Here is a 25099-nt window from a genome sequence, read left to right on the forward strand (position 1 = left end):
ATTTTGACTTCTGTGATGGATAGCTGGAGTCAATTGTACATGTCAAAAAAGAAGAAGAATGAAGTCTTTGATCTTTCACTATTGGTCCAATGGTATGACTCTAGCTACTAGTTATGTCCACGAGATGCAGAAAGTTCAGAAGCAAACCTAAGTACTGATGCTAGTTCTTCCATAGGGCAGCTTATTCTGAAATAAACTGCCCTAAATTGGGGATGTAGGACTTGACACATGGAACTGAAGTGGATTCATCCATAGAGGTCTGTGCTTACACTTTTCCAGTGTTGGCTCTATTCTCAGCCAGCCCTGGCTGGAGCTTCAAGCCTAAGCACAACAATGGGGAAATTGTACATGCAGTTCCTTTACAATACATTCATCATCATTTTAATTTCTACACTAGCTTGCACTGGCATGGGCAGTTTAAAATAAACAATCCTACTGAAGTGATGCATTAAAGTCCATATGGATCATAGGCTCTGGTTTTCAACTCTGCTTTTATTTTGCTTCTTGCTTTAAAAGGCTGATAACAGCAGGGAGAGGACGTAGTCTAGTTTTCCTTGTGTTGCCCCCAAAGCCAACTTTGATCTTCCATTCAGTTTTTATTTCCTACTCGATCTTATCTGGGATTTTTTCCTACTGTGAACTGCCTTGAGTTATCAAAAGGTGGCTAAAAATGTGTTAAAGAAATTGAGCAAAGGAGAAATTTTGAGTGTTCAAAAGGATTCTATGCAGGAAATAATTTTTAATTTATTTCTTCCAACACAGAATACACTAAAATGGCTTACAACATAGAGAGATGCTTCCATCGAGCAATGATGAAGCACTTCCCTGGAGAAGATGGGGATACGGATGATGAGTTCTGGATCAGAGAAGATGGAAAACGAGAAAAGAGAAGCCGTCGAACCATACGTTCCAGTACAGGAAATGTTTGGACCCGATCCAGAGATTCTGAAGGGCCTGGCAGGAGACAGCAGCATCTACAAAATGGAGGGAAACTTCCACCACATAGGGCAAAACATCGGGTTCCCACTTCTTCCTCGTCCTCTTTCTCATCCTCCTCTGCAGAGGATCCAAGTAGTAGTTCAGTGCAGCCCTCTGGAAATGTGACTTCTTCCAATGGCCAAGGCTTCCAGCACTCTCACCATTATGATGGAATGCCTAGCCGTGTACCTCATCCTGGGCAGATGGTAAATACCACCCTAGCAGACCAATAAGAGAAGACATCCTTTGGCAGATTTTGTGGAAGAATCCCAACAGATGGGAGGAAATAGCACTAGGCATTCTAATTAAATCACTCATCTTATTTCCTTTTTATGTCCTCCTATCTGATATATTAATCTTTGCTTCTTTTCCCTGTTCTTCCTCCTTGGTGCATTCTACATCAAACTGGGGAGGAAATCCAGGCACTTGTTGGAAGTAACAGACTTGTCTGGAAGTATAAATATTGAAAACACTGTTTTATGTTTAATCACCTTTTAAACTTTTTAAGTTATAAAGAATTGTCTTCTGAATATGAATTAGTAGAATCAGAATTTGAAAGACACATTCAATGCAGCCAGCTACTAAAAGGCCATGTGACTTGCCCACTTAACCTTATATAGGGCACTTCACAGGACACATGGTGCCACTATCAGAGAGGAGGTGAATTGAAGAATGGTGTCAAATGAGCATATTACTCTAGGAGGCTGTTCTTATGGCAGGCCTAATGCAGCCTGGAGTAGTCCAGCCAGGGTTAGGCTGGTCGTGAGAAGCATCATGATCCTCGCAGATCCCTCCGCTCCCCACCTGTCTAACCCTCTAAAGAATCCCGGCTGTTATCTGAAGCTAAGGGTGCACTCGCACTCTTAACCCAACTGCCAGGTATCGTGTATCTCCTCAGGCTGAATTCAACCTGAGGAGACACAGACAGGTGCATAGAGTACCTGTCTGACAGGAGAATCCCCCAATGCAACTTGTGTATCACACGCTGCATTGTGGGATGTCCAGATGCCAGAACAATTTCTGGCCCCAGATCCCTCCGCACTGCTTCGTGTTTCACAGAGCTGCGCAGAGCAGGGCTGCCCATGTGGGAGCACAGATTGTGCTCCCACCACCTTAACATCGCTTGGCTGTGGGGAAGGGCTTTGGGAGAAGGGCTGCCTTCTCCACCCCTGCCTGCCTGCGCACAGGGGCGATTGTGAGAATCACCTCTAGGTGTTTCAACAAACATGTAAAAAGAAATCCTTGTTAACCACCTTGGTCACTGGCCAATCTGAATTGGGAGTTTGTATGGTGAGAGGATTCCCACCACATTTCAAATATGGTGATCAACTGCACCCTAACCATCTTGCAAAGCAGTAGCGGCTGGTGACTCCTGGGACTGGGTAGGCAGCAGGCAGGGCAGGTGGTGGGTGGTGCAGGGGCAATCAGCATCAATCCGGAAGGTGCTGCTTTGAATGCACATGCACACTGCCCGGCACCTTGGCCATTTATGGTAGATGAATTGCAGCAGCAGTCTAGTATAATCAAATTGCCCTTTGTAAACAGTACATGTAATAGTCTGTGTGAGAAGTAGATGTCTGCCACCAAGTACACAGGCTACTGGTTTAGTTAAGCAATTCATTATATATCCCCTGTATTTTTATGCAATACTAAAAATATAATCATTCCCAAAAGCACAGCCTGTAGACACAGACTTACTTCAACTTATATGCATACCACTTTATCACATGTTGAAAGACTTTGACATGGAGGTGCTTTCAAATAAGGGGTAGCTAGCTACCCATTTAGGTATGTTGATGAAAACATGTTTACTTTGTGACAGCTTAAAATGCTATCTCAATTGACTTCCTTCCAAATTCCTTCCAAAAAATTTTAAAGCCACCTAATGGCACAGTGGGGAAGTAACTAGCCTAGAGAGCAAGAGGTTGCTGGTTCGAATCCCTGCTGCTATGCTTCCCAGACTATGGGAAACACCTATATTGGGCAGCAGCAATATAGGAAGATGCTGAAAGGCATCCTCTCGTACTGCATGGGAGATGGCAATGGTAAACCCCTCCTGTATTCTACCAAAGGCAACCACAGGGCTCTGTGGGCACTAGGAGTTGACACCAACTTGACAGCACAACTTTACCTTTTTTAAACATGCAACACCAAAGTGCAATTATTCAAGTGTCCTTGGTTTTTAAAGAACAAATCTGCTGCTCTACCAAAGGTAGACTCATACAGCTACGAGTCTGCATGAGAGCAAGATGCAGCTTTACAGATCTTAAAAATCAGCCAATGATTTTCTTTTCAGCTTTATTACAGTTCCCCCACCCCATTCCCCATTCTGCTTGAAAATGAGATGATTTTCACAAGCGGGAACTAAAAAAACCAGACTAAACTCAGAAAAGCCAAATTTGGTTACCTCAAAAAGTATAGAGACTATCTTCACACTAAAGCCTGATTAGAGATCAGCAAGTGAACTCTTCCAGTCACGAGAAAGAGACTGCTAATTTAATTCTAAATACAAAAACATTTCTTTTGAGCTGCAGCAAGATGACGTCTTATATTAAGTTTTAGCTGGTCTTTCAGTAGTTTGCCAGAACTCACAGTAAATCCCTATTTGAATCAAATACTTAAAAACATTAACAAAAGTCAAAAGCAACTTTAAACAACAGGATTATTGTAATCTGTGGTTACTCTGAGTCAATGACTGACCAACAGTAATTCACTACCAGTTCCATTCATCCTTCTTAAGTAAGATAAAACACTAAAATTCAGTGGCAAGGATGCTAGTTGTAAAAGCCACATAACAAATGTTACACATGAGTAAGCCAATTGCTTCCAATGGACCTATTCACAGGTAACAGCTGCTGAGTGATCTGAGTCACTCAAAATGAGCAACCAGCAGCCTTCCCACCACCAAAAAAAGAGAATAGAAAATAGCCCATGGCTGATAAAAAGTGACTCACAGTGTCCAGCCAGCCCAGAAGGAGACAAACAGGGGAAAGAAGAGGCAGCTGATTTGCTGTGAGGAAGGGAACTTCCCGCTTCCTCCTCTCGGCTGCTGTAGCTTCCTCCCCACGCTGCTACTGGAGCAATGGCACCTCACCTCACCTCGTTGCTTGGAGCGTTGGGCATCACCGCCTCCCCAGCTTAGGCATACAAGGGCAAAAAGGAAGAGTACACATGTGCCCCTTTTGCTCTTGTCTGTCTAATCCGGGGAGGCAGCGATGCCAGACGGGCCAAGCAACGAGGTGAGGGAAAATAGCCTTGATTAGCAGGCTGTTTCCTCCAGTAGCCGCAAGGGGAGGAAGCTTCAGCAGCTGAGAGGAGGAAGCAGGAAGTTCCCTTCCTTGCAGCAAATCAGCTGCTCTTTTCTCCCGTTTGCCGCCTTCTGGGCTGGCTGGACACTGTGAGGTTTTTTTTAATTAACTGTCCACAGTTTGTGTTCTTTTCCCAGAGGAGGAGCGTGGCCCCTCCTGCCCTTACTGAGTGGCCACCACTGTTTCTAAGGAAAATTTGGTTAGGATTGAGCTCCCAACACTATGTCTACAGTTGAGGCAATCCTTAAGGAAAAACAAAACTCAAGAACAGAGTGGGTAGGGGAGCCCTCTCTGACTCTTCTGTGTGTTGGCTAAGACACCAGAATAAATCACCCTTAACATGATATTCATCAGTTTACCAACCTTTACCTTGAACATAGGCTCCTTGTTACTGAATAGTTCTGAGAGAAATTCCAGAATTTTGTTCTCCTGATAATTACATTTTGCCTTTGACTTCCTAAGTCTGTAGCTAGGCTGCTCCAAACTACATCTGTTGTTCAGAGCACTAGCGGAAGAAAACTGGTCTTATTGCTATTTAAAATCCTGGGAGGAGAGAGAAGGGAAGTAGAGAAAACACCATGCTTATTAGAATTGCTTGCATTTGTGCATATGGTGGTTAGAGTGCTGTGTGTAGTTTGTGTGCTTTGGTAGTGAGGCATTTGTGGAAGATCAGAGGCAGTGACATGATTTATCTTGCAGATTTACTTCCCAGCAGAACAGAGGAGAGGCTAGGTAGGAAGTGGTAGCTGATCTTCCAGTCACATTTCTTCTCTAGTGGTTGGCTTGATCTTCTGCTTCCCTAGTGCATTGATCTTCAGTTGGTGGTTCTTGATACACAACTGATTTGGCTCTGAAGTAAAGTGGGTTGCATCAGTACTTTTAAGGAAAAAAACCTGAAGAAAGCGAGAAAGTATTGGAGGAAAGAAAGGGATGTGTTCAATTAAAAAAAAGAAAAAGAATTAGGCCATCCACATTGCACATTGAAGTTATGATGAGTCCTGGATCTGAAACAGTTGAAGGTTACTACTATAGAGATCAACCTCTTCCCAAGTCTCACAAGTGACTTTTTTCTCTTTGTCCAGAGGCCAGCAGTACCAGGAACATTTGGATCACTGCATGGGTCTGATCCAGCAAAACCATACAGATCACCACGAGTACCAGAACCACACCCTGGGGAGCCAGGTCAGCAGCACCAGCACTTTGCCATGCAGGTAAGAAACATGCTTTGAAAGAGCTTCTGTGTGTGTGTGTGTGTGTGTGTGTGTGTGTGTATGCAAATATCTGACAAGAAAGTCTAAGTTTTGTGTTTAACAAAGAAAAACTACATCCATTTGTTTATGCTTTTAAAATAATTTAAAATAAATTAAAATGTAAATGGAGATATGCATGTGTATTTTTACAACTTACAATTATTTGACAGAGATAATAGAGGTTGGGGAGACATAAAGGCAACAGGGGATGGTAAAATGCATGAAACTGAAGAGAAAGACTAAGAGACTGAAAGGTGGGCTGTGCAATATCGTTCTCTCCAACAACTGGAAACTTTGCTTATGTTTTCAGTGGTTTCCATTTTGTGTACATGTGTGAGGTAAATTCTTGTTTTCAGTATTTTCTCTGTTCAATGATTTAAAATGCCCTGTTTTAATAATGAAAATTAAAATACAGAAACGTCAAATGTTCTACACTACATGAATGTGGAGAGTACTCTCATTTCTACTGTTGAGTACTCAGAGTTGTAATCTTCCCTATACTATTTTTGGAGATAGTTTAGTGATAGCAAGTTCTAAATTATTAAATACCATGTAAGTTCTGCATTCTTGTTAGAATTGTTGCTAGTCAATACTCTGAGCTGCATTGCTGTCATTTTCATTGGACCTGCTTCTTTTTCTTCTGTTTCCTTCTTCAGCCGACAGTTGGACTGAATGATCCTAGAGGACATCGGCTTCCTGCCCCAGAGAAGCAGGTATGTGCAGGACCAATGCACGTCGCCACAATAGGACCACAGCCTGGATCCTTGCAGCTTGGTCGGATAAGTGGCCCTCCCTCAGATGCTAGTATGTATTCTTCTGCACAGTTCCAGCAAGGATTTCTTTCTCCAAGGCACAATGGGCCTCCTATGAGACAACCAGAGACCTCAGAGCTTCCTCCTGGCCATATGTACAGACCTTATAAGTACCTAAACCGAGCACATCCTGCTGTATGGAATGGAAGCCATGATGCAGCAAGCCAGATGGCCCTAGGAGTTGACAAGAAGCCTCCAATAGGTCCACGCCCCGCTATGCCACCTCGTGCTTTGAGCCATATGGTGGACCCTCGGGCCCTGAGACCACCTTTACCACCCAATCACTGGACTGAGCAATCCAATTTCCTACCTCATGGAGCTCCACCCTCAGGATATATTCGACAACCAGGAAAAGCCCCTGGACAGAGAATGCAGCAGCAGCTACCAGCCTCATTATTTGCACCTCCTCCTCAAATGCAGAGAGGAGCCCAGGGTGGGGATTCCATGATGGACAGTCCAGAGATGATTGCCATGCAGCAGCTGTCCTCCCGGGTATGCCCACCTGGTGTGCCTTACCACCCCCGCCAGCCTCCTCCCCCACATTTGCCTGGACCATTTCCACAGCTGGCCCGTGTGGCATCTACAAACGTTCAGTCTCCAAAACCAGTTTTGGGGAACGGGAACTCTCAAGATACAGTGGATCTTGAGAACAATCAAGGTAATTGCATGACTTTGCTTTGTTGTGGCAAAACCTGGCAGTTGCATCAGTTGAGCAACTAATTTTTTTCCATTTGTTTTCCATGTGTACTTTGCTCTGTGCTGCCCAAAATCACCTGTGCTGGTTGGGGGCTGCCATTCCCATTGGTGAATGAGGTTTCTTTGGGACGTTGCTGTGTTGATGCTTTACCATGCACGCATCTTGATTTCATACAAATGTGATGTGCATCCTATATGTGGCATGTGCACAGGAAAGTGGCCCTATCCTAGTGAGGAATGGGAACTGCACAATAGTGTGCTTGTTTCCCCCTATTAATTAGTAAATATAACAGAGTCTTGTGGCACCTTAAAGAATAACAGACTTATTGTTTCATAAGCCTTTGTGGATGAACTCTACTCCGTGAACGCTTATACCACAATGAATCAGGTAGTTGTTAATATGCCACAAGATGTGGTTGTTTTTGCTTCAGCAAACTAAGAGGACTACGCCTCAAGGGCTAAAATGTCTTTGGCCTTTGCTCTGTGTATATGCTGTATGCCAGCTAAACATGATTGCAGGCTCTGAGTATTTATACTAAAACTGTCCCAGAATTAAGACAAATATTGGCTTTGACATTTTGCAATTGTTGCTTATGTGTGGAACTATTTTTGCTCTAGCATTTTTCTTTCCCAAGTCCACTTTCTCATATCTAAAAGGTGATGCTTGTTCCAAGTAAACCAGTTTTCTAACTGGTTGCCATTGCTTTTTCTCTTGTTTGCACATTGCATGATGATGTACTTATTCATGTTGTGATCAGGATGCAAACATTTTCTTTTGAAGAATGTTGTATGAGTCCCAGACGGTAACCATTCTTTTAAATGTTAGTCTAGGAGGAGCGTGAGCAAGAAAACTCGATTCACATATCCTAATGGACATCCTAGTTAATTCAGTACACATCAGCAGGTGTAGACACAGGGAGAAAGGAAATCTGTGTTAAATACTAAAGCATGGGTTGGAGCAGATTACAGGATTCCTGCCACTGACACCATTTCCTGCAAAGACCCCAGTTAACCTCCTGCTTTGATGTATGAAGAATCTGTATGAGAGAGTACAGCCTTTACCTTTTGAGCTCCATTTTAATTTTACAGCAAATCTGGCTAACTCAGTACATTTATGCCAACTTCCTAAATCCCTGCTCTATTTATAACTCAAGTCAGCAAAGTTAATTGATGGTGGAGTTTCACTTGGTGCTACAAGTACACTGTTAACTAGGTATTTGGAGCATGCTACAGGATTATACTCTCTCCTTCCCACCCTCACAGGCATTCCTCTGTCTCTCCATTACTATGGTTTAGTACTGCACGTGACTATTACTAATTCTGGTTAGAATGAATCTGGAGATGCTCTTAAATTCCCATTTCATAAAAGCTGGTCATATAATGTCTACACAGGGCCTTAAGAGCTGTCCTGTGACAATTCTGGAGAAGCCCCCTAATATAAGAGCCCAGATGAATGACTGAAAATGGGTGGTAATCTAAGTGTTTGGGACTTCATTGAGTCATGTGGCAAATGGGATTTGAGCAATCTGTGTTTCCCATGGATGACTAACTAAGAAAAAGCCATCTGATTTGTCGTTACTTCCTTTTGCATAGTGGACCCTCCAGCAGGAGTGGAAGAGAAAACACAGTGTATTGGCCTTCCAGAAGGGACGTATCCCAAGCTGCTACCTCATTCCAAGCCCCCTTTACAAATGGATTGCTCCAGGCAGAGCTTGACACAGGAGGGGGACGGAGATGATTCTGGAACTAAAAGTGATCTGAAAGCAACACAGAGCAAGAGCCTGTGGCCAGCGAATAGTAACTATACGATTCCAGCAGCCCAGGGATGTGTGAGGGACGTGGCAGCAACGGTAGAGAGAGGGCCTGTGCCTGAAGATAGTGTTGTAGGTGAAAGGCCCTCCAGTGGTGCAGAAGTAAAAGCAGTGGCTGCTAACATCTTGGAGAAGCCCCGTTGCACTGGGGGCAAGAATCTGTTGGAAGCAACTGTGCCTTGCATGGGACAGAGCACCAGTGCTCCTGCTGCTGTGGATGGCAGCTTAGTGGGAGGCACTGCTGGCCAGTTTGCCCCGCTCTACATGCCCAGCCTGGAGTATCCAAATTCAGCGACACGTTACCACATCAATCCAGGACTGCAGGGGTTTAATCCTATTATGGGAGGGAAGCCTCCTCCAGTGTCCCACTCCCAGCATTTTTCTGCACGGAGTTTTCAGCCCAACAACAGCCCCCATGGTGTCTTCCCTCGTTACCATCCTCACCAGGGAGTACCATACCCTTACCAGCCTCAGCCACCCCCTTCTTATCACCACTACCAGCAGCCTCCTTACTATACTTGTCCACAGGGTTATTCAGACTGGCAAAGGCCTTTCCCTTCACAGTCCAGTCCCACTAGCCATCCCCCTGCCCAGTCGCCTCTAACCAGGCCTTCTTTCTCAGACACTCCGACCATGGGGGGTGGCATGCAGGGCTGTGAGGTGCTCGGTGCAGCTTTGGCTTCCCCAAACCGAATGGATGTGGCAAATGCCAAAGAGGTCCCAAGTGGTGGGCAAGAACATCTTCCAGAGGCTGAGAAACCAGATGAGTCCCAAGAGAGGCCTGAGAGTCCCAAAGAGTTTCTTGATTTGGACAACCATAACGCAGCCACCAAGAGACAGAGATCAGTTGCAGCAGGAGAGTACCTGTATGCCTCTCCCCCACCGCCCATAAGTTCTGCAATTGGATTTGGCCCATCTGCTTTCCCACCCCATGGTGTCATGCTACAGGCGGGGTCTCCCTATGTGTCAAGACACCCTGCTGGTCACTTCCAGCCTAGGGCTTATGGTTCACCAATGAATGCTCACTTGTCACATCACCCAGCTGCCAATCAAGCCAATGGCCTTGCTCATGAAGGTCCTCTGTATCGTTGCCAAGAAGAGAACGTGGGGCACTTTCAAGCCTTAATGATGGAACAGACAGGACGTGGAGGTGGCATGGGGGGACTCTCCCCAGACATGTATAGACCGCCAGGGTAAGATGATTTTTCATGGGGCAGATGAGTGAGGGAAGGGGGCAGTGCTGAATGGCGGCTGTTGTCCTAAAGAGAAAGCTCCAAGGAAAGCTGCTAGCAAGGATGCATTTGTTACAACACAGGCTACTATGCTTTGTGGAAGGGCTTCACCATAACCGTTCAAGGACACAGGAAGTGGATCCAATACTTATTTCCTGTTCTACATAATCATTATTTTCTTTTTATTTTGGTAAATTCATCAATGGGGTTTCTTGTACTGCTTAAGGGGAAATTATTCATCCTCTTCATACTGCTTGAGGTAATAGTTCAGTGTTCACATTCACACACTATTATTTAAATTATCATGTTGGGTTAAATAACTTTAAATATTATTGAAAGTTAGGTTGATTCATATAGTCAGAAGGAGGATGGATGGCCGTGATCAGTTACTAAATGACAACCACGTTCTGCAGTGAATTCTGGGCACTATGTAAGCCTAACTGGACACAAACAATACAAAACACGAGGAAACATTGAAGTAACTGGGTGTGTTTAGCCTGGAGATGAATAGATTGGAAGAGGAGGATCATGAAAAGACTTTTCAAATATCAGAGGGCCTGTTGCACAAAAGAGGACAAGGGCTTGTTCTCTGTTGCCTCGGAAGGTAGGACTAGATCTAATGAGTTTAATTACAGGAAGATACATTTCACTTGAATATTAGGATAAGCTTCTTCACAATAAAAACAGTTTGACAATTGAATCAATTGCTTGGGGCAGGAGTTCCCAACTTTTAAAAAACCAAACAAATGGGCCCCTTCTGTTGCAATTTTTCGGCTCAGGTTATTCCATAGAGTGTGAGTTTGTGTATTTAAATTTAAATGTTACAGTTATGAGACAGGTTACTCCAGGCACTAGTTTACTCATGAGTATCCCCATTGAAATTAATGGGGCAAGTAAACTTGTCGCATTAATTACTGCTTATGAGTAGCATAATCTGGCTATAAGGTAGCCAGTGATTGGAGTAGCATGTCTCACAACTGTAACATTTGAACTTGTGTGTGTGTGTGTGTAGAGAGCAAGAAGCTGTTAGTTCGATTCCCCGCCACTGTGCTTCCCAGATTGTGCCTAGTAAATATATATTTGTAGTTACCTATAACAGGGAGCAGCGATGTAGGAAGGTGCTGGAGGCATAGGATGCTCACTTCTGTGACAACGGCAAAGGCATAATCTCATACTGCACAGGAGCAAGGCAATGGTAAACTGCTCCTGTGGTCTACCAAGATAACCACAAGGCTCTGTGGTCGCCAGGAGTCGACACCGATTTGACAGCACAATATTTCCAATTTATGTGTACACATATACACATGAAAACCCAAATTTTAAATGTTACAGTTACAGAGACAGGGTACTATAGTCACTGGTCCACATCCACACAAAAATTAATAGGACAAATTTACTTGTCCTATTAATTTCAATGGGAGTACTCCATGCTAATATTTTGAAGCCTGCCAGTCAGACGGAAGGGAGGGGTATATTGAGCTTCAGCACGGAGGCAGCCAGTCAGGAGCAGAGGAAGGGGGTCATCACCCTCCTCCCTCCCCTTCTGCAGCAGACACATCAGCATCAAGCCAGCAGTTCTTGGATGAAGAACAAATAGTTGGGTTACACCCTGTTGGGAACCCCTGACCTAGAGGGCTAATGAGTGTTCTCTCACTGAAGGTCTTCAAGAAAGGACTGGGGTTTCTGTCTAGCTCAGGATTCCCTGTATTGGGCAGGGGGTTGAACAAGATAACCTACAAGACAACCCCCACCATCTCTGCTGTTCTAGACCATTGCCAAACATAAAATCCACCCAATGCATGTCTAAGTACAGGCACGTATGGCTTTGTGCAAATTAAAGCATATGTGGTTGCTAAAATTGCCTTCTCCATTGTATATGGTTCCAGAATTCACATACACCAGCCCCAAGCCCCATTTTCAAAGGTGCCTACAGCTACTCCAGCCCGGGAAGAGCTGCCACCACAAAAAATATCAGCATTGTCTCTCGATCAAGTAAGTGCCAGCAAAAATCAGAATTTAGGGTACAATCTTTCATTTCTCATCACATATCAAATGTGAGAGATATTAAGCAGTTAATGTGGGAAGGGAGAGAATAGAACCTAATGGTATGCCATTCTATTCTAATCATTTCATGGGTGACCGGAAGTGGCCATAGCTTAGTAACAGAGCATATACTTTGCATGAAGATGGTCTCATATTCAGTCCTAGTAAGGCTAGAAAGACCTCTGTATAAAATGCTGGAGATCCACTGTCAGTTTAGGTAGATGATATTGAACTAGATAGACTAACGGTCTGATTTGATACAAGGCAGCTTCCTGTGTTCCTGTAATTAATTGTCTCTGGGTCTATTTTCACATTATGCAGTTTTGCTCAGACATTTGCTGATAAGCAAGCACCCATATTAAGCTAATTGCATGCCATCTGAAAAATATTTTATATGATGGTTTGAATTGTTCACAGAGCTTCATATACATTATCTCAGTAATCCTTACCAAAAAAAATCCTTGTATGTATCTCAACATTATAATTGCATCATCTCCATATGGTGAGAAGCTAAGGCTGAAAGAGAGCAGGGCTTTCCTAAGGTTAAGTTCATGGCTGAGGCAGATTTTAACTAAGGATGTGCAGTTCATCTTCTTTGCCACTGTCCCAAGTCCTTGCTTTTGATGAATACACATTGGCTGTGTGACCATTTTCCAAAAATGAGCCATGATTTCTGTCCAGGATTCACCAAGGAGCTGTTAAATGCTTCTGAAGATATCTGTGATCAAAAATCAGTTCCTTGTTCTTGTGAGCTGATACTGAGCCATCTCAGTGTATCTTTAGTTGTTGGGTTTATGAGTTCTGACTTCTGTTAAAATTCCTTCCGAAACCAGTTCTAATTATTCTTTTGTTTATCCTTTTCCAGAGCTAGTCCAAGGATGGAAGAATTCAAAGGAGACGAGAGTCACATGTGACTAGATAAGGACAAAAGGGGACCTGCTTTCTCCCTGCCCCCTTCTTTCCTAGCAGCATGTAGCTTCCAAAGGCTTGTGGAACATGGTGCTTCGGTGGTTGTTGGTTAATATGGAATTGTCCTGGGTCTGAGTCAGGCATATGGCTGTCCAGAGTGACACAGAGAGAACGTCTCAAACTAATGACTTTTTTCTGACTAGAGACTTTGGTTTTATTCAGGGTTTAAAGGGGCTCTGTTTGAAGGACTTGAAACTTTCATGAACTGCTAAAACTCAGGTATATTTTTCAGGGTGAAAAACAGGAGACTATGGATAGTACTTGTATTAATATGCGTGTTTGGACCTGAATCCAGTTTACAGATTTTTTTTTTAACCTGTTGCCTTTTTTAAAACTTTCTGTTGGTGAATGTATTGTACATTATTAGGGGTGGGAGTGGTAAGCCCAAAATGTCATGGGTGTAGCACTGGGATGATCATAAACTGTTTACAATCACGTCACACTGAATTCAGGAGAGGGGTGCATGCAGAAAGTAGTTGAACTTTATTTTTCTTTTTAATTGGCACCACTGATATGGTCTGAAGCTGAAACGCTGCCTGGTAACTAACCATAGGGATTTCTTGGGAGAAATCATGGTTCTCATCTCTCCTATGCATGGGTTGAATGTGCTGCCAGTCCCTGCCCTCATAGGAACAAAGAAACCAGGAACTGAATTTCCTGAAAACATGGGAGTGCTGTGTGGAACTGTAGCAGCCTTTTTCTCAACACTTTCCAGCTAGGAATCAGTATGTCAGTAAGTGAGCACCCCACAACACTTCTTTAGATGAAGCTGGGGCACAAAGGAAGTGTTGAGTGCGTGCAGGGGATGGAGTGTGAGAAGAAGAAAATGCTAGAGTAACAAAAAGGTGTGTGATGCTGAGATAAAGAAAATTCTCAGAGGCTTGATTAATAGAACTTTAATAACATTTGCATACGTTAAAGAACAGGTGCATATTGAGCTGTTTGGTCTCAGTGTGATTTGGCTGTTATGCACCTATGAGAGCAAGATGGAAATCAAGCCCCTCCCCTAAATTTCACTGCCTGGTGCTATCTGACATTGTAGGATGCAGAGATGCTTTTTCTGAAGGACACAGTCTTTTGTCCTCTATGCAAACACTGAAGAATGTCCGCTAAGAGACAGGAAAAAGAAAACCAGAATTTATCTTCACATTATACAACTGAGAATGCCATGGGACTGGTAGTGTTTTAGTTTTCCTAGTAGGAGATGTGGGTTTTTAACTCTTCATTATGCTGCAAATACAATAAATCTGAAACTTCAAAAGCTGAGGCTGTGAGGGCAACAACAGGAAATACTGCATATAATTTCGATGTGTTGGCAGGACTCTATGGAGGTACCAAATTGGGAAAATCAAGGATGACAGTTTTAAAGGTCTATACAGACACACATAAAGGGTTCTTATGTAACATCTGTAACATTGCTATCATTTGTCCAGTATAGGTTACAGAAGCATAATAGTTCTAAAAGAGCGTTCTAGCAGTAATGAGAGGGAACAGGGTTTCCATAACACCCGTTCCGAAGTAACATGTTAGTCGCATACTAGTCTTGGGTGAATCTGTGGCTCCAGCCTGGCTTGGGATACATATTTAATAGGAATGTGAACATATTTCCCAGACATTACTGTGTTATGCTGATGGATGCTATGGGCCTGTTACTTGTTTTATTGGATTGTACCTAGGGTGCAAGGTTGGAAATAGGCCTGTGCTCAAGCACCCTCTTCCCAACTCCTCTCGCTATGGCTGGAAGTTAATTACTGAACTGAAATATCCCCTCTTTTTTCAAACTTCTCTGTTCAGTTCTGCTTATGGTGACAGAATGGGTGAAGGAGCATGTGAACAGAGGAAGGGGTGTGTGTGTGTGTGTGTGTGTGTGTGTGTGTGTGTGTGTGTACCTGAAGGATGGTCCAGCCCTTGTGATCAGGTTAACAGTCACCTCTCTAGTGGCCAGTGGAGCTGACCTAATGTAATTAAAATAGGTTGGTGCCATTGTTCCTTCTAAGGTGTGCGCATGTGTGCATGCACACACTTTTTAAAGGTTCACTCAGTTAATTTTAGATCCTGCTCAGGTTGAACCAGGAAGGCCCCACACTGAATGCATGTGTGCACACACTGCCTTGATACTGCCACCCAGAACAAAACTAATTCTGCACACACATGAAAAACATTAGAGGGAGCACTGTGGTTAGCACTGCCAGGTAGTATGCTGTTCATACATTCTCTATGAACAGCAATTTTTCTAGGAATATATGGAGGGAAACAGCTATTGCACATAGCCCTGAAATACTAAACGAATAAAATAGAAGTTTCTTTCTTTTCATACAATCTTTTTCTCTCACCCTCCCTTCTCCTTTCCCAACTGAACTTCTGTAAGTTGTTTCCGTGATTGCTAGGAATTTTAGTCCAGACTTAATAAGCTCATTCTGTAAACTCAGGCAATTTCCATATGAATTAATTTAAGATCCAAGGGGGTCTTATACATATAGCCCTAATTAGCTATTACACATGACCGTTCTTCATCTTTTTCAGTCTTTTGCCAGGTAACTTTGCAAACTGTGACAGAAAATTGCGTGTGTGTGCTCTTACTTTGAAAACAAATTTCAGACACGTTGCCATTTTTGTCTGTGAAGCTCATAAAGTGCTGTAGTATCTTGCAGGTTAAATTAGTTTTGTTGTGGGTGTCCTCTTTGCTCTCAAACAGTCAACTTTATCAGAAGCATGAAGCCGGTTGTTACCTATGACAACACATATCACAATACATTTCTGAAGGTAAACATGGAATGATCAAAGACCTACATAGGTCCAGCAAATCAGGGTTATGCAGAAGCCTCTAGTATCTGTGAACTTGGAGGTGTTTGACTCCTGGTAAAGCATATCAATAATATCTTAGCTTTATTTTATTTCTAAATGTGATGGAAAGCTTTTTCTGTTTCACAGTTCCTACTAATCTTTGTAACATTAGTCTGAAAGCTTTTTGTATGGCTAAAATTGATGGCTGGTACAGCTGCCTGTTCTCTGACAATGAGCTTCAAAGTTTGTGCTTATTGTAATGAAGGAGACATCTCAAGCAATAGCCTTCACACGTCTACCCATCTGTATCTGTTTAACACACAGATGGGGTATAGCACATTCCAGCTTCTCAGGGCCCTGCCCTCCATGTGAAAGGAACCTTTTAAAAAGTTGGCATATAATGACCCTTGCATTCCTCTCTGTTCTCTGTCTCCTAACTACCGGGGTGAGGGGGGAAGATACCCTTTCATCTCTGGAGCCATTTACCTAAAATAGTGCTACCAGAAATGAGAGAATAGTGCTGGTAAGTGTTGAACATGTAAACACTACTTGAGTAAGTGTGTTTGGTTTCCCCTCTTGTAACTCCTGTCTCATAACTTCCAAGACTTAAACACATCACTGGGTGATTTTAATTAACAACCATGGTAATTAAATCCTTTTGCAATGCAATCCTATACAAGCTTACTCAGGAGTAACTCACTATATTCAGTGGGATTTACTCCCTTGGAAATGCATACACTTGCACCCTTAGCTGTATAAATTGCTTTACTACTGGTAGTTTTCCATTATCACAATAGTGTTATGATCCTCCATGTACTTATTACTAATACTAGTGACTACTATAGTGCTTGTTCATATAAAATATTCCTAATGGAAGTGATACGACAAGATTTTGATGGTACAGCAAGCAGTACCAAGTCTATTGTCAAAACCTGGCTGCATATTTAATGAGCTCTGTATGTAGTGCTCTCTCCCGTTAGCAATATTCCAATGTAGTTTTTGGGTACGGGTTAGCAGTGTTCTACCAGAGAGTGTTCTGGGTTTTCTTTCATGTCCACCTAAATAGACATTAATGAATCATCCCCCCCCCCTTTTTTTAAATAGGAAGCAGAATACAGAACCTTGACTCGGAAACAAGAAAATGTAGGTGCTATATTTGAGTGAGGGCAGAAAGTAAGAACTGAAGCTTCTTCCTAGCAACACTGGCTTTTTCTCAGTGAAAGGAAGTGTTTATTTCCCAAACATTTCTGCATAACATTTTCCTGCATGCATGCATGCTGGCAGAGAAACAAACTTAGTTTTACAAACAAAAGTAAGAAGTAAGGAACTACATTCCTCAGACAACCCTATGTTTCCCCCAGCCTCCTTACACTCATTCCCAGCCTCCCATGTCAGTCCCTCGCTGCCCCTCCAGATGCTCGTGCCATTCTCCCCACCCGCCCTGCCTCCTCTGCACCAGTCCCAGGTCAGGCTTTAATGAACCCCTGCCCACCACCAAATGCCATTTGATTAGCTGCCTCCTGGTGTGTGTGTGTGTGTGGGGGGAGGATTTTGACACCAGGCTGCCGATTCTTCCCACTGCACAGACTTATAATGTAGCAAACCACTGGTGGATCAAATTCACCCCAACAGTAGCAAGTTGCTGCAGGATGTTAACTCAGTGCATCTGCGTACACATTTATGACTGTATTTAATATTTTATGAAGAAAACTGGTTTCACCACCCCAAAATGATGGTGAAATTGCATGTTCCCTTGAGGAATAAGGCTGATTCTGACATTTCTATACTTGTGTCTAAGTTTATGGCAGTGAAGTGGTAAGGCTGGAGCCGGTGATGGGACTTCATAATGATGGAATAGCTGGGCAATTTGAAGAACAAGTAGGGATAGATAACATAGGAGAAAACTGGAGAATAGGACATCTCTGTTAGGAAAGTGGAAGTGAAAGAGGTGAGATTTCAAATCAGAACTCAAAGTTTGGTTGTAGGGGGCGGATGGTGAGCAGGTTCCACAAATGCACTCCACACGATCTGCAGAAATGCAAATGTTTTTAACCTGGTGAGTGCAAACGAAAAGATGCAAGGGAGCTCATCTGACCATGCTGGACTTTGGAGACTATATTTTAAAGCACTTCTATAGTCCAAGCTTGAGGGAAAGCTGGAGAGCTGCATCTCTGCTTTCACACTGGGCTGAAGCAGCATTTCCTGGCACCTCTAAAACCAAGTATGACAACAGGCACGACTCGCCACACTAGAGCCTGGGAGAAGAGCAGGGTTTTGTCCTTTACCAAGTTTCAAAGGCCCTCTGAAGCAACAAGGTTTCTTGCTGCTTCAGGGCATTTCCAAACAGTAGCATCTCAAAAGATCTTCTCCCCACACCAAGATGATGGGAGAGTCAGTGGCAGCTATGAACTTTGACTAGCAATCACAGTCAGCCAATGTGTGGACCCCTGGTGGTAAATATTTAGGCCAATAAAAGAAAAACCTTACTGGCTGGCAGTATCATAAAAAGGGTTCCTATAATAAATGTGTGTCTAAACTTCCCTGTGCCATAGGGATTCAGGTACTGACGAGAAATAAATAAAGTGGAAATGTTGGTAGTCATGATAGGGAGAACCCAAGGCTTTCTTCCAGCTAGATGCAGTTGGCAGGCTCTAGTGTTTTAGTATCCTGAGTCTTCTAGCAAGATTTCCTGGGTATTCTATGTAAATTGTCAAATTATGTAACTATTACTACTGTATTGGCCTTGACTACATAGCAGGTGATCATTGGAGAATTAGCAGACACTGCCTAATTCCTGCAAAATTCCTATAGACAGAGATTTGCAGGATCCATTCAGTCCTGGCTATGAAGAAGCTTTAAACATTCCTCTTGGCTATATCAGTACTATACTGCTATCACAAACACGAGCTATCCTTTGGATTTAGCCATGCTCTGAACTGACCACAAGGTGTCACTAGTACACAAAGAATCCCTTTCCCTCAGCCACTGACTTCACTGACACTAAATAGGGGCTTCCAGACACTATGGTGCTGACCCTTCCTCCGCACATGTAAATGCAAATTAGATTTTTAAAATCCATCCACTCTGTGCAGCTACTTATGCTGGTGCTTTACTCTTCCGTAATAGTTTTAGTGTACACTGCAACCTGACAAATTGTTGTAGATGCTAATTTTTTTTAATATTAAAAAAATGGGCCTGGTGAATTGCACTTGAATCACTGCAGAGGTTAGTTAGATTTCTCCTCCTATCTGGCTCCCAAGGTCTGAAAAACATTTGCATCCTTGATTTGAATACTGTACCTTTTTTTTTTTTAACTGTCCAGCTATTTACTATTTCTGTGACTTTTATTTAATTAGCCAGTTGTGAGGAGATCTTCCCTCCTGACTGCTGGAAAGAAAAATAGGAGTTTTCTAACTGGGAATACAAAGGAAACCCTGTTCCTGGGAAATATATTTGTTTATGAAAGGAGAATTTCCAAAATTGATGTGTTTTTAAATTGAAGTGGCAGAGCTGTGGTCATCCTTTTGCCACTCTCCATTTCTGAAATGTTATTTTCTGGGTTATTCTGGGTTGGGAGGGGCTGTATTATTGTAATTAAGATTGTAAAGAATGTAATTTGCCTGTTTGGGGCATAAGGGGGAGAACAGAGAACATTCCTCTGGGCATGGGTTGGTGCTTGATTCAATTTTGATGATTGTCTGCCTAGAGGCCTTGCAAGCTGGATCCTGGTCTCTGTCAAACAGCGGAGACATCTTCTGATCAACAGGACTATGATCTGCTGCTGTAAGAGATCTCTCTCCACCAAGCTGTGAAAATATATTACTGAGAAACTCTGGGAGGATCTTATTACGGACTGCACATGGCAGCGTTTGGCTGGATAGACAACTTCTCCTCCACTAGGTTTTGAATGGTTGCTGGACCTTCCATGCCACAGCAGACTGAACTTGGTTGTGAGGTAGGAAGCTAGTGTCAAGAGCCCATCGTTGGAGAATTAACACTCAGTGTCAGAGTGACTGACTTAATTCTTCCCCATGTGTTCCTCTGTTTTCCCCAACTGGGGCTCAGGTACCTCACTCAGCTGCCTTCTCCACTGCTCCTGGAAGCCACCCCGGTCACTTTCTCTGTCCATGGAGCACAGCATCAGGGATCCTTTCTTTTCCTCTCTTGCTGCTGCAAAGAGCTGGGTTTGAACTCTCCTGGTCAATACTGGAAAGGGGAATGCTATTTATTTTTATATTGTGTATATTTTGTCTTGGTCTACTGATTCCCTTGATTCCCTGAGAGCGACTGTTACCTCAATAGTTAGTTTAATATTGTGTGTGTGGGTAATTTTTGTAAGGATCCTTTTTTTAAAAAAAGCTTGATCCTTGGAGATCTGTAGATTTTATTTCCATAAGAATTGGTTATTTTGTATAAAGTATGTTCTTAAAATAGTAGCTAGTCCTGGTCTATGTGTACTTCATCTCCTCCATGAGCTTATGAATGTGTCTTTTACTGAGTTCAACGGTTGTCTGAGCTAGCCCATTATTGTTGCAGTGGCTATCCGAGGATTCACGCAGAGAGATTCCCTGGCCTCACAACCCAAGATCCTTCTTGACTGAAATGCTTTGATACGAAACTTGAACTTTTGGTATGCACATGTGTTGTACCACTGAGCTATGACTCCTCTTTCTCTTACTTGCAGGTTCATATTTTTACCAGTGGCAGTTTGGTGATAAACTGCTGGAAGGAACAGTAGTTTATTGCTCTCTACCATGAGATGCTTGGAAGATATAGTGTCGGTAATTCTGCCATGAAGCTTAACTTTCCTTCTGGATAGGATGTCCTTTTCAAAGGCAGCAACCTTAAAAACTTATTCAGTACAGGCAGATATAAGATAACCACTACTTTTCTTCTCCATATTGAGACAAAACCAGCACAGTTTTCATCCAACCTGAAATAGCTTTGTTCACAGTGAAAGTATTTTGCTGCTGATGTTAATATTGAAATGACCTATTCACTAGAAAAAGAGGTGCAAACAAATAATAGTCTGTACATCAAGCCTGGACACTTCAGATTTGTATGGCCTTATATTTTGGGGGTTTTTTTGGTAGGGCTATATGGAACACCAACTGGAGCTGGTCACAAACATGGTGGCTCAAGGGCAGAACCAGTCACAATGACCTGCTGCATCCTTCTTAAACAAGAAGTCCTTTTTAATGAGGATTTGTTAGGCTAGAAGAGGCCAGAATGCCATCATCCAGAGGCTCCACATATCAAGCCTGCTGGTATGTGGATATGTGATATCAAGCCTGCTGCTATGTAGCACATTTTGATACAAAACATGTATCAAAATGTGCTACAACGGGAGAGGAACTGTGAACAAAGAACCTGTATAAAAGATCGCTCTAGGTGGCTTGAGCAGCTGAGCTAAGCCAGAAGGCAAACAAAAAATGGGGTGGACTGTATATACCATATTTACTTGAACAGAAAAAGGGTCTGAATTTAAAATCACCTTTTAAATGCAGGATAAAATTAGGTTATATCTGTATTTATCCAATGAGAAGGGGACTCTGAATTTTAGTCAAACCCCCAATTTCTAACATCAGATAACTTGGTAAAAGCCTACTCTTTGATTCAGGTAAATACAGGACATAATGTCCTGAACTCCATTTAGTTCTATTATGGTTTGTCTACCTCTAAGAATATCAGATTTGGCACCTTGCAGGATCTATGCAACCATGATTAGGAGTCATTATAAAGTATTGATTGGGAGTGCACTTAAAGCTACAGCATATGAGATATTTTTCTTCAGCTGGTCTTGAAGCAATGCACATATGGACACATCACTATCCTCCATTCTCAATTTTTCATCTGTAAAATGGGAATAATGGCCTTTTCTTGGTTTGTGTTCTCTTAGCTGCTTGCAGGATCAGAGGGAACACAATGGGGTTTTCAAGCAAATATAGGCATTGCAGGGGCTCAGGGCTCAACAAACCATGAACAGGGCCAAGTCCCAAAATATGTGAAAGTGACAAAAGTGCTTCTGAACATAGTAAACAACTCAGAACAGGAAAGGAGACATAATTTCTCAGGGGTGTCTTTGCTGTACTACTGGAAAACCATAGGCAACATTTGCACTTCTTAGGTGGTGAGGAGGACTTCCAGATCAGATAAGAGTGGGATTTTACCCAACTTGAGGTCCAAATGTTGGTGAGTAAACTTGGATTTTACTAAGCTTGAGGTGAGTAAACTCGCTCGCTCACTCACTCAAATACATTTGTAAAGTAATAACAGCTTTCCCATGTAGTTGCCTGCAGCAGTGTCTCTCTTCCTGTTGGGAGGAGTTGCCTCTGCTCCCCCTTCATCAGCCCAGCCAGCAAACCACATGTTCTCCGCCTACTTTCCATAACACACTTTCAGTGTCTAGGGATCATAAAAAAGTTCATAACCAGAAGTACCATTTTTCTGTGCCTGAATAATGGCAGATCATATCAGTGGCTTTTCATTTGTAGATTGCAGGCTGCAGGGCAAGAAAACATCAAAGGACTTTCTCCAGAGGAATATTGCAACTAAAATCTTACCAGATGAGCAGCTGTGTCCCAATACAGTGTCCCATTTTAAGACATTTGTGCAAGTTCCTGTTATGGGTTTTTCTGTTAGAGGGCAGAAGAGGCTGCTGCCAGAAACTTCATAGACTGCATCAAACTTTGCTCCTGTTGCAAATCACTGCTGGAGGAAATGGATCCCTGGCCCTATCTGGTGTTCTCCTTTATCTATGAATTTCATTTAACATGTCTTAAAATATTTTTGTTCTCCCTTAGCTGCCTCCCAGGCTTTGCAACTCATATCAGACTTTTACTTCTGCTGCTGCTAATATTCTGCAGTCAGTCGATCTTAGATTGACTGTTGTCCTGTTAGCCATAAAAAAGGGTCACTCCCTCAGCCCTGATAAAGCAGCAGGGAAATGCTTGACTAACAAGCAGAAGGTTGCCAGTTCGCATCCCTGCTGCTACTACTGGTAGCAAGCATGACTTGACCCCTTGGCTAAGCAGGGTCTGCCCTGGTTGCATATTAATGGGAGACTTGGTGTGTGAGCACTGTAAGATATTCCCCTTAGGGGATGGAGTTGCTCTGGGAAGAGCAGAAGGTTACAAGTTCCCTCCCTGGCTTCTCCAAGATAGGGCTGAGAGAGATTCCTGCCTGCAACCTTGGAGAAGCTGCTGCCAGTCTGTGTAGACAATACTGAGCTAGATGGACCAATGGTCTGACTCAGCATATGGCAGCTTCCTATGTTCCTATATCAGGCAGCAGCAATATAGGAAGATGCTGAAAGGCATCAGCTCATACTGCGCAAGAGGAGGCAATGGTAAACCCCTCCTGTATAAGAAAACCACAGGGCTCTGTGGGCGCCAGGAGTTAAAATCAACTTGACAGCACACTTTAAGTAGCTGTCTAGCAACCCTGCCTAGCTGTTTTCAAGTCACACCAAGAACATCACTTACCTGTTATACAGCAACTTCCTCCTACCTAAAACAGACCCCAGGCCAACCTTTCTAGCAGGTAGTAAGGGAAAATATGTACCCTTCTTAGAGGTGAGGGACACTGGATTTGTCAAACAGAAGCCTATTGGGTGTTCCCCTGCCAAGGCACTTTAAATCTTGGCAACTTGAGAAAACAATGTGTGTTGATATAGATTCATTTAAATATAACCATACTTCCATTTCCCATTGCCTAACAGTAAGAGTGAGGTGGGAGCATTTTCTGTGGCTTGAAACACTAGAGACATTTCCTCAAACATTCTTTTAAGTGTCCTGGGCAGTGGGGTCAGGAGCTGGCAACCCAACTTCCAAACAAAACATTAAGAAGGCTAGAGTTGCTTCATTGTGCTTGGAACATTATAAACTCCAGACTCTATCTTTTCTAAGGTGAGATGAAAGAATGGATGAGAACTAACTGAACTGTTCCTGGATTACTTAGAGCTTAGTCAGGCATTACTCAGAGGAGAAAAATCTCTCAATAATAGACAGAAGAGAATCTTGGGTTCATTCACACACCCTTTGCGAAACACAGAATGTTATATTCAATTTGAGTGGTACCACAACTGCCTTGTACACAAAATTTCCTTCACCCTAAAGTGGGGAGATGGACTCTGTGGTCAAGGAGCTGGAGCATATGGAGCTGCTGCTGTGTACTGAGTCAGACTATCAGTCAGTTCAGATCAGAATTGTCTACTTTGGCTGTTGCTCTCCAGAGTGATGAGTATTTCCCAGCCCTACCTGGAAATGAACTCGGGGGCTTCTGCATGCACTGAGCCATGGGCCCCCTCAGTTTCTGTATACAGTCCAGTTTGATTATTTTGCGCATAAGGGGAAGGATGTGCATGACATCATCTCGTGCTTACTGTGCCATGTATATACATTTCATTTATAGCCTGCCCTTCTTCCAAGGACCTCAAGCTGGCATGCATGATTGTTCCTCTTCCACTTTTTCTTCACAACAACAAGGCTAGGGTTGCCAATCCTCCAGGAATGGGCATCAATCTCCAGATGACTATTGAAAGTAATCCTGGATATTTAAATGGCTTGGTATTGTGGAAAATATTAGGGCAAAAACCTCTAGGGATCGCTCCAGTCAGGGTTGACAGCCCTAATAACAACTCCTTGAGATAGGTTAGGCCAAGAGATGGTGACCGACCCAAAGGTACCTGTGAGGACTTGAAGCCGGGTTTCCCACTTCCAGTAACTATAGCACACTGGCTCTGTTCCCTTTCATTAAAAACAGTATCTGACTAGGCCCCATGGTGGGAATGGATCAAGACCCTTGGTTCTTTCCAAGTAAAAGCGGTAAGGGAATGTGCTGACACATTGTCGCCACTGGCATGTATTAATAGAATAATCTATATATTTATTTCTCTTGGGACATGCATGCCCAGGATTTGGCGGCAGAACTCTCGCGACATGCTGCGAGGGTTCCGAAGTGAGGACTGAGGAGGAGAGAGGGAAGAAAGTGCCAGTGGTGGCCGGCCGGCCAGCGGAGGAAGGGGGAGAGAAAAGTGGTGGCAGGCAGTGGGCGGGGGAAGAGAAATGCGGTGGTGGGAGGGCGGAGGGGGGGAGAGAAAAGCCACGGTGGCAGGCAGATGGGAGGGAGAAAAAGCTGCGGCAGCGGGGCCCTTCTTGGCCGCCTGCCACGGCTCTGGGCGGGGGAATAACGGGAGGGGAGGAGGGTTGGAGAGTG

General features: G+C 43.3%; 1 protein-coding gene across 3 annotated transcripts in view; it reads left to right on the plus strand.

Moving 5' to 3' along the window:
• The window catches only part of LOC128327136 (chromatin remodeling regulator CECR2), a 221948-nt gene extending 201632 nt beyond the window's left edge, over window positions 1-20316 (plus strand). For 2 of the 3 annotated variants that reach the window (XM_053255455.1, XM_053255457.1), the window contains exons 14-19: window positions 763-1184; window positions 5369-5497; window positions 6193-7006; window positions 8638-10048; window positions 11974-12079; window positions 12996-20316. In XM_053255455.1, coding sequence (XP_053111430.1) covers window positions 763-1184; window positions 5369-5497; window positions 6193-7006; window positions 8638-10048; window positions 11974-12079; window positions 12996-13001 — 2888 coding nt within the window. In that variant the 3' untranslated portion in view covers window positions 13002-20316. The remainder of the gene's footprint in view (window positions 1-762; window positions 1185-5368; window positions 5498-6192; window positions 7007-8637; window positions 10049-11973; window positions 12080-12995) is intronic. The other variant, XM_053255456.1, reaches the window with a different exon arrangement.
• The last annotated feature ends 4783 nt before the right edge of the window (window positions 20317-25099 follow it).

The sequence above is a fragment of the Hemicordylus capensis genome, chromosome 5 (genome assembly GCF_027244095.1).
Source record: "Hemicordylus capensis ecotype Gifberg chromosome 5, rHemCap1.1.pri, whole genome shotgun sequence".
NCBI classification, from domain to species: domain Eukaryota; kingdom Metazoa; phylum Chordata; class Lepidosauria; order Squamata; family Cordylidae; genus Hemicordylus; species Hemicordylus capensis.